The sequence below is a fragment of the Emys orbicularis genome, chromosome 15, assembly GCF_028017835.1.
Source record: "Emys orbicularis isolate rEmyOrb1 chromosome 15, rEmyOrb1.hap1, whole genome shotgun sequence".
Lineage (NCBI taxonomy): Eukaryota > Metazoa > Chordata > Testudines > Emydidae > Emys > Emys orbicularis.
In genome coordinates this window covers 33851724-33861792 of record NC_088697.1, presented here as the reverse complement: position 1 = coordinate 33861792, position 10069 = coordinate 33851724, and the positions used below count along the sequence as shown (strand labels likewise).

At 49.7% G+C, this 10069-nt stretch overlaps 1 protein-coding gene across 1 annotated transcript; it reads left to right on the top strand.

Annotated features, from left to right (window-relative positions):
• The first annotated feature begins 965 nt into the window (after window positions 1-965).
• On the top strand, window positions 966-10069 carry MPZL3 (myelin protein zero like 3). The gene is made up of 6 exons (XM_065417431.1): window positions 966-1068; window positions 3397-3563; window positions 5266-5476; window positions 6618-6783; window positions 7528-7591; window positions 10043-10069. The coding sequence occupies exons 1-6, from the start codon at window positions 966-968 to the stop codon at window positions 10067-10069; spliced, it is 738 nt and encodes a 245-aa protein (XP_065273503.1).

Genomic DNA, 10069 nt, shown 5'->3' with positions numbered 1-10069 from the left:
ACTTAATTCTTTCTTGGCGTCTGCCGCTGAATGCCTCCATGCATTAAGCTGTGCCCTATCAGTGCGGGAGGACTGCATGAGCTCGGAAAACATGTCATCGCGAGTGCGTTTTTTCCGCCTTCTAATCTGCGATAACCTCAGGGACGGAGATGATAGGGGGAGTGTAGAAACATTCTGCGCTCTAAGATTCTGGGGGGACTGCATGGTCACCTGTGCTGCTGAGTTCGCCACGCTGACCAAACAGGAAACGAAATTAAAAAGTTCCCGGGGCTTTTCCTCTGTACCTGGCTAGTGCATCGGAGTTCAAAGTGCTGTCCAGAGCGGTCACAATGGAGCACTCTGGGATAGCTCCTGGAGGCCAATACCGTTGATTTGCGTCCGCACTACCCCGAATTCGACCCAGCAAGGTCGATTTTAGCGCTATTCCCCTCGCCGGGGAGGAGTACAGCAGTCGATTTTAAGAGCCCTTTAGGTCGACGGAACGGGGTTGCTTGTGTAGACGCATTCATTATAAAATTGACCTAACGCGGCTAAATTCGACCTAACCCTGTAGTGTAGACCAGGGCTAAGTCAGTGAATGATAAGCTTTTGTTGCAACATAATGATTGTGTACAGCACAATGACATCATGGCGTGGTGCGGTGTGCTGGTGATTTAACATCATCTCGCTGGACAATGATGTTCGGAGGCAATGTTGTGTTACATCTGGAGATGGGTCCTGAACCAGGACGCAAGGTCCACCCCCCCGAACTTCAGGCTATTGGCTGGGGGCAGCTAGCCCCAGTCCCTACCAAAGACCAGCCCAGAGCCCTGGGTGCCCAGGGCACATGCCTGGTGCTCATGCTGGGGTGGAGGAGCCCCTGGCCAGCACTATCGGCGGCTTGTACGTGGGTGGTGCTGCTGCCCCCTCCGCAAAGAGCCAGTGCTGGGTAAGGAGGCGGCAGAGCTGGGGCCAGGCCCGTTGCCATGGAAACATCCTGGGCGGCCATCTTGGGCCTGCACGCCCGGCCCTTCGGGGAGCCTAACTTCCGGTCTGGCCTCACCTCGGCCTTGCCCTGCCTTCCGCCAGGTAGGCCCGTGCTGGCTGCGCCGTAAACACAGCGAGCGGCTGCCGGGATGCGGGCCTGGGCGGCCGGCAGCCTCCTCCGGCTGGGGCTCCTGCTTCTGCACGGTGAGCGCGGGCCGGGGTCGGGGCCCTCCGCTTCCGGCTGGGGTGATGGGCGGGGGGCCCGGGGTGGGTCTGCGGGGCGGGGGTGATGGGGGGGGGGCAGGAGGACCGGGGCTATGGGGAACTGGGGGTGACTGTGTGGGGATGGGGGCCCAGGGGAACTGGGGGTGGGTCTGTGGGGTTGGGGGGCCCAGGGGAACTGGGGGTGGGTCTGTGGGGTTGGGGGTGGATGAGGAGTCGGGGCCAGAGGTGGGTCTGTGAGATTGGGGATGATGGGGTGGAACTGGGGAGGGCTGTAGGACTGGGGGTTGTGGATGGAGGGCCATGGCGACCTGTGGGGTTGGGGGTGTGTCTGGTGGTCCAGGTTGGAGGTGGAAAGACCAGACCATGGGGGCAGGAGCTGGACTTGTGGGACAGATGAAGAAGGGGGTTGGGCTGAGGGATGCAGGAATTTGGGAGGGGTGTGTCTGTGGGATTAATCAAAAGAGGATTACTTGTGGGGTTAGCAGCGTGTTTAGGGGCAGCCTGATGGAGGGTACGTCTGTGGTTTGTACATTTAGGGGAACTGTTTTAGGGGGTTCTGTTTTGGTGGAGGGTGTGACTAGTCTTCCCCCCCCCCCCCCAGTGTTTTAGGGGCAGAGAGGGTTTTGGGGGCAGTTAAAGAAGAGGGAGACGTTTGGGGTGGGGAGCGTAAGTAGCTTCAGATGGGGTGTCCCAGAAGTGATTGAGTAACAGTAACCCAGCTGCACCCTGGCAAGCTTTCTGAGTCACCCGGACACACCAGTTCCCAGCTTGGATCCATCAGCAGTAGGTGGGGGCGAGTGAGGGCCTTGCATTAGGTGCAGCCTTAGCATTTGAAATGGTGCATAAGTGCCGTTGAAATGTCCAGGCTTTGTCTAGGGAGCAGAGCCTCCCCTGATGCCTGTGTTTGGGCCCTGGCTCTAGACACTCCATCATTTAGAGGTATTTGTAGCAATAGAAATGGATATGGGGATGGGGAGCACTAGAATGGGAGTCAGGCCATCTGGGTGCGATCCTTGGCTCTGTCAATGACTTGTTTGGGCAAATCACTTCACCTGTCTGGGCCTCAGTTTCCTCATCTGTAAACTGCTGAGTGATTCCCATTCACCTTTGTAAAGCTCTTAGAGATGTTTGAGTGAAAAGTGCTACATGGTCTAAGTGTTAATTTTTAGTGTCTTCTGAATGACTCGTTACTTCTTCACACAACAGTTAACCTGTGGAACTCATCACTGAGAATGCTGTGAAGGCCAAAAGTATAAGAGGGTTTAAAAAAGAACTAGATAAATTCATGGAGGATAGGTCCATCAATGGCTATTAGCCCGGATGGTCAGGGATGCAACTCCATGCTCTGAGTGTCCCTAGCCTCTGAGTGCCAGAAGCTAGGAGTGGACGACAGGGGATGGATCACTTGATCATTGCCTGTTCTGTTCATTCCCTCTGAAGTACCTGGCATTGGCCACTGTCAGAAGACAGGATACTGGGCTGCATGGACCATCATTCTGAGCCAGTATGGCCATTCTTATCTTCTTACTATGTTTTTATGATGATGGAACAAATCCCTTTTTGAAGTCCTTTAATAAACTCACTTGCCAATGGTTTTTCCCCATCAGACTTTCTGAGACCCTGGCTACAATTCTTGACAGTTGTGACTTTTTCCCACCTCCCTTTGCTTCCTTCGCTCTACAGTCCAGGCAGTTGGACTAAGACTTGTTTACATTTCTGGAAAAAATACCATAATTTGTTTTCAAGTCTCCCTATTTTGTATTTATTACTGCACAACACTTCTGTAATGCCATAAACTAATATAGCGCTTTACAAACTTAAAAAGAAGCATGTTTTCAGCACCAAACAGCTTACAAAATAAAGAAGACAGGCATGAGCAACTGCAGAACAGAACTTCAGGAGAGGGACTGTGTGCTGATTTATTAATGAGAAGAAGAGCCCTGAAGTTGGCACTTTGGACCTTCTCTCTGGTCCAGTTGTGTTCGATTACCTACTCTTTGGCTTGTTTATCCCCATGACTGGGTAATGGAGGGCTTTGGTAGTGACCTCCGAACAATAGGGGTTGGGTGGGTGCAAGGGGATGGGATAGATGTATGTGCAGATTCAGACAGCCATCAGTTCTTCACTGGGGCGGCTTTGCTATCTCACTTGTGTCCCTTACAAAAATTCCCATCTAATCTTTCTCTTTGGGGCTCATTTCACCAGGTGTCTGCAATGCTCTTTCATTGGAAATTAAAGTGGATCCTGAAGTACAAGCTTTTGTTGATGAACAGGTGACCCTGAAATGCTCATTCAGATCCGTCTCTCCCATAACTCAGAAGCTGACTGTAGACTGGAGTTACCAGCCCCTCACAGGTGGTCGTATGGAGACAGTAAGTGCTTGCAGATGAGTGTCCCAAAGAATCTTTCTTGCAGCTGGGCAGAACTCTGTGGGAAGGTTGAAGATCCCGTGGCATTTTGTGTAAAAAGTCAGTGTTCATCTCAGTGTGCTTCTCTGCTGTGTGGTGGGCTCTTTGGATGTCACCTTCCACTCCAGAGGTGGCTGCATTTCAGTGCTGCTGTATATACATAGGTTGAATTTCTTTAAAATCCTTTGGGCCGAATGGTACCATGTAAATGCAAAGTATTAGAACCCTAAGAGATGACTGTCCCATTGCAAACTAGGCATCCATATAAATGCACTGGGGATCACGTGGTTTGGAAAGCTTCTCGTGCAGAACATACCGTGGCAGCTTTGCCATGTGGCAGAATGCAGGTATAACTTATCTTGGAGTGGCAGCAGTGTGTGTGGAGAGCCAGTCTGCAGGCACTGATGATGACAGATAGTCCTAAAGGATTTATGGGCTCTTACCAGTTATTGTTGGCAGTGGTATGAAATCCAGTCACAGGTGCATAGATGTAAAATCCATTCATAAATGTCTCATTCTCTGTGTAAATCATCAGTGAGTTCCTCTGCTCAGCTGAGGTTGAGCTCCTGGGAATGGTAGGTTGCAGCTGGAAGGATGTGGTGATGTCTGTGTGAAATAGGCTCTGGTAAGTCCCCTGTGGCCAGCCAGCAGGAGTGAACTGAAGGGAAGTTAGCACTATTTTGTGAACTAAAGTCAGATCTGCAGAGCTTCAGCATTCAGTCATGCCATGCCTGTGACAAGGTTCCAGTGCTTTACAAGGAGCTGGGGAGGGAGCACTACAATTCCAGACTGGCACTGCCAGATGACCAAGGAACTGATTGCATGTGGTGTATTTGTAGCCGTGACCTGCAGAAGAGCTCTGTGTGGCTTGAAAGCTTGTGTCTCTCATCAACGACAGTTGGTTCAGTAAAAGATTACCTCACCCACCTTGTTGCTTTAACTGATTATCTTGAAAAGCTGTCTGTCTAAGGTATTACCATCATGTCTCACAATCTGAATGTATTTATCCCCACAACACCCCTGGGAGGTAGTGATGTGCTATTATCCCTACTTGACAGATGGGAAACCGAGGCAGAGAATAACTAAGTGACTTGCCCACGGTCACATAGTCGCAGGATAGTACCCTAACCTCCAGAGCAGTGGTTCTCAACCTATTTACCATTGTGGGCCGCATATGCAGCTTTCTATGTGTTATGTGGGCCACATCCACACAAAATATATATTACTTGTATGGCCCTGAGGATGTCGCATGGGCCACAGCTGTGTGCTGATTGGGCTGTAAGCGGGCCGCAGGTTGAGAACCACTGCACCAGAGCATCCTCTTCTGTCTTAGAGCCTCCATAGTCAGAAAGATGATGGTGACTCTGATGCGAGCCCTGGAGACTGGTGGGCAAGAAGGGAGATCCTCGGGGCTGTATCATGGATATGGAAGACCCTGACATGCATTTTCACCCTCTTTTCCCCCTGGGTAAAAATATAAAAAAGATCTGAAAAGCTGGTGCAATGGTGCCCAGCATTGTGGGTTTGTGAGCCCCTGGTGTATCTGAGGTGGGATGTCTGTGAAAGGGTAGTTCATTTTGATTCCGTTACTCTCCGAAAGGAAGTTTTTTTCTCTCTCCTTTTTGGAAAATGACTTATTGGAACAATTATTGTCTTCCCCCTTCAGATTTTTCATTATCAGTCTGTTGCATACCCAGCTGTAGTGGGAACATTCAGAGACAGAATTTCATGGGTTGGGAACGTTGCCAAGGGTGATGCCTCCATTGCTATCCAAAACTTGACGATGAATGACAATGGGACGTTCACCTGTGCTGTGAAGAATCCCCCGGATGTGCACCACAACATCCCCCAGACCAAGCTGACAGTCACACACAGGGGTAAGTCTCTAGCATGGCAATATTCTCCCTATTTATTTATCATGAGTGCATTCCTGTTTTGCCAGAAATCTTTGGAGTCTAAGCACCAGATCTGGTGTCTAGCTTTCCTGGAACTACACCATCAGCTCAGCCCCTCTCCTTTCCAGCTAGATAAATTGAGATCCATGCAGTTTGGTGTGTGTTCTTTTGGTGAAAACTTAAGGTTGTGTCTGTCCTGCATGGAGACGGAAGATGCCAGCAGCATTTTCCTAAGAGCAGGCATCTACCCTGGTGTCTGTCTTAGGAGTTCAGATCATCCCAAACTTCATTGGGGGTCAGCGCATATACAGTGGAACAGGAGGTGGTAGTGGAGGTGATGGGCATCCCTCAGCAGAGGCTCAGTACACAAGATTGGCAGTCCCGGATTCCCACCTAAGAGGGTACAGCATTAATCAGGTAGCATTGCTGGGAGCTGATATCTTAACAATGACTTGACATTTCACAAACATTAACGAATAGCTGCCTTAGGCAAATGCCTCATCTACCCTGTATGAGAGAGAGGTCCCTGGGCTTGCGGATTGGGTGTGTCCATCAGTTTGATGCGACTCCCCTCTCACTTGGCTTTGAATGTGCTGCTCTCAGGCTGTGTCTACACTACACAGCTTTGAGCGACACAGCTGTGTTGCTACAGCCGTGCTGCTAAAAGTCACACCGTGTACCTGCTGTTTGTTGGCTCTCCTGCCGACAAATCCTTCTAACCCCAACGAACGGGGTTAGCTTTGTTGGCAGGAGAGTGCTCCTGCTGACAAAGTGCTGTTCACACCGGTGCTTGTCGTTGGCAAAACTTTTTTGTCTTTCGGGGGGGTGTTTTTTTAACACCTCTGAAAGACAAAAGTTTTGTCGTTCAGTTGCCAGTGTAGACATAGCCTAACTTGTGCTCCTTCACTGCAGCCAGATAGATGTAATCTTTGTCCTCCCCTCCAGGGAGGAGTCTAGTTCTGAATTTGAGTTCCCTGACAGGACTTTGTCACAAGTTCCTTTAACTCCAGCAAGCCCTGTGCTTTTTATAAAAAAGGCCAGGCTGCTGTGTGCTGGATTAATATTTGCCATAGAGATAAAACAAAGCCATATTCTACTGCTATTCTCTCTCTCTCTCCTGCAGGCTTTTCTTTCCAGCTAACTTCAGCAGTGTTGCTATCCATCTTAGTGTTCCTCCCCTCTGCCATTGTGGTCATTCTACTGCTGGTGAGGATGGGAAGGAAATTTGGAGTCCTAAAGCATAGAAAAAAATCTGGCTATAAGAAATCATCCATTGAAGTCTCTGATGAGTAAGTTTTACATTGAACCTAATCCCCATTTCCCCTCTGGCCTGGGGTCGTGGTTGGGTTTTTTCTGTCCTCCCACATCTCATAACCCACAACATCTGGGGTTCTGTCAGTGAGACTTCATTGTCAATGGGCACAAGTCAGCTGGTAGTCAGTCTCTGAAAACACCTTGTGGGAAAGTAACTGAGTGAAATGTGTGCTGTACATCCTCTTTGTGGGGCAGCTGAGCTAAACTGTTGTTGAGATAGAGAGCCTTTCACCTCCATTGCCAGATTTAACCCAGTCCAGATCAGTAAGCTGTGTGGAGGATCTCAGTCCGAATGTCTGTATCACAAAAACCCACTATTCTAATGCTAACTGGCTCCCTTGTAAATGCACCACTTTGTTCTTCTGGGATGTCAAGTCAGAATTAAATTCACAGTCTCTTTAACTAAAATATTTTGGTTAATGGCAGCTGAAACTTTCCAGCCAAACAGCAATTTCTGTGGTTAATAGTGTGATGAAAAGACAGCTGGAGGAGTTTGCATGGCAAACCTAAATCAAATGGCCAAACCTTTGAAATAAAGAGCCTAACATTCTGGTCTTCTGCTTTGCTAGTTAAAACATAATTACAGAGAAGGCATTTCTGATGAATTAGTCAAAGGGACTGGGAAAGTGACCGGTGTGTTAGAAAACAATCCCAGTCTCGGGGCTGTATTGGGGCGTGAGCGGGAGACACATTGACCTAACACTGGGCTCTTTCTGCAGGCCTGAGCGCACGGAGCAGGGCACCTGCCTGGGGAGGACGGGCACATGGTGTTTGCAGTGTGTGGTAAGTGCAAATAAGCATTCTTGTAAGTGTTTGTATCATTGTTAGCTCTCATAAGAGTGAGGGCTGAGAGCAGTAGCTAGAACCAGGGATAGTGCCCAGGAGCTTGGTGTGAGCTCCTCACACAGCTCAGCTGATGCCTTTCAGTGCTTTCCATGTCTGGTCTTTTTTCGGTAGAAAGTGCTGCATTATTGGGTGCGTGTGATTGGCTTGAGACCCACCAAATTCATTTCACGTGAGACTTAATCCAGATCAGACCCCAAGTTTCCAGTGGTGAAAAGCCAGTGCTTTAACCTCTTAACTCACTCAGCTGCCCTTTCCCTGCAGAGACTGTGGTGAGTCTCTTTACTCCAAAGGTGGAGTAGGGCTAGTAGGCTGTGTCTGCTGGGTAAGCAGTGCAGAGATGGAGAGGCTGAAGGCAGAAACGCATACCTCCATTTTACTTTCTTCCAAAGGTGGTAGCATGCAGGCTTGGGTATTTTTGACTAGAAATCTCCATACTCCTGCTGTTCTGGTCACAACAGACCCCTTTTTAAACTCTCTGGTTTCTGTGCCTTCTATTGCTTCTATTTCTGTTCACCTGCTATCACCCCATCACCAACCTCTTCTAGCACCTGCAGTGGCTTTGGTTTTAAACTTATTGTACTGGAACTTCTAAACTCTCCTTCCACCCTCTGCACTTGCCTTGTTGGAAAGCATATCCAAGCTTCCCCGTGCTGCATTGAACAAGCACAGCCAAAGGCACGTTACATCCCAGTACACGCGCCTTGATGTGCGTGATTAGAGGGAGCATTCTCATCGTGTCCTTCCCAGTGTGCTACAGGGCTGGGGGATAAGCCTACAACCCTCACTGCCATGTCTCTGTCTCATGTAGTCGCCTAATCTGCTCCATTTACCATGGGTCAAACCAGGGGCACATGGGGAGAAAGCAGAAAGTTTTTGTTTTTTTTAAAAAAGTTGGTGTTGATGTGGGAGATGGAGGCTATTGCAGATGACGGGTGAAGTAGTGGAGAAGGTTCCCTCGCACACAGTGGTGAGATTGTGTACAGGGACAGGACTGAAGCAGGTGGTATTTGCTGGAGGCAGCAGGCAAAGGAATGGAGACAGATGGGATCAATGAGAGAGGCTTGATCAAATGTGTAGAGTTTTAAAACAAGGAGGGATTAATCTGATAGTTTCCTCTGATCGCTCAGTAAAATTTAGTTTAGTTTGATTTAATTCTGTTAATTTCATGTTGACTGTTTCATCAGTCATTTGAGAAGTTGTTCTTAGCTGACCAGGACCGGCTCCAGGCACCAGGCAACCAAGCACATGCTTGGGGCGGCACCTGGTAAGGGGCGGCCAATCTTGGGGGGGCGGCGCGGCATTCCGCGGGGGCGGGTGGGCTCCGGCGGCGCGGCGCTCGGCGGGGGCGCGGCACGGGGTGCGGCGCTCGGGGGGGGGTTTTTCCGGCGGCGCGGTGCTCGGCGGGGGGGCGGCGCGGGGCGGGGCGCGGCGCTTGGGGGGGTGTCTCGGGGGGCGGCGCTTTTTTTGCTGCTTGGGGCAGCAAAAAAGTTAGAGCCGGCCCTGTAGCTGACAACAGAATATTTAGCACTCTAGGAGGCGCCTTATCTCAGTGATGCTGATGTAGCAGCACATGGTGCTGCTGTGACGTGTTTTTCTGTTCATCTTTAAATATTGAAAATATTTTCAACTGTAAAATCAGTCGCACACAGCAAAACCAAGGAAGCTGCTTGCACTTGGATCATGAAAGGGGTGGGAAACCAGTGGAGGAGGTGTTTGCTGATAAGGCAGGTACGTTTGCGCCTCCTATTGTGTCAGAACAATGACCTGAGGTCACCATAAGGCGAGAAAGTGCCAGATTATCATGGTCACTAACGTAAGATATTGGGGATCTGAAGGCATGGGGTTGCTAGGAGCAGAGGCAGACTTCAGCAGTAGGATTTAGATGCATTAACAGTGCTGTGTGGCTGCCCACAAGCCTGTTTACAGGCACTCTGAGTGCATGTGCTTTTCTTTTAAATGCACCAAGCTGGGGGCTCTCCAGTCTCGTGTGGAGATTTTGCAGGAAGGAAATGGCTGCTTGAGCTGTTCTGGGTCAGTTCTCTGTAGGGAGTGGTGCTTTCAAAGGAAGCTAGTGCTTGGGGGTTGGTGTGGCAGGTGCCTTGTGCTTGAGGTTTGGTTGTTACTTCTCTTAAACCTGCTCCACGTGAATTTCTTGCAGTGCCAGTTTAACTGGGCTCCTCAGTGACATGCCAGAAGGATTTGACTGCAGACTCGTATAGAGACACTAGACCTAAGGCCTTTGCAGGAGTGCTGGCTTTTTCAAAATGAGCAGCTTCTGGGAAACACTTAATCTCTTGTCTGAACTGGCCCAGCTCATGTCTGTGCTGAACATCTGAATTGTTTCATGTCTTCGTGCCTAATCTCGCTCTCCCAATACTTTCTGTCCAGGACACGGATGAGGAGGAACCGTACTGA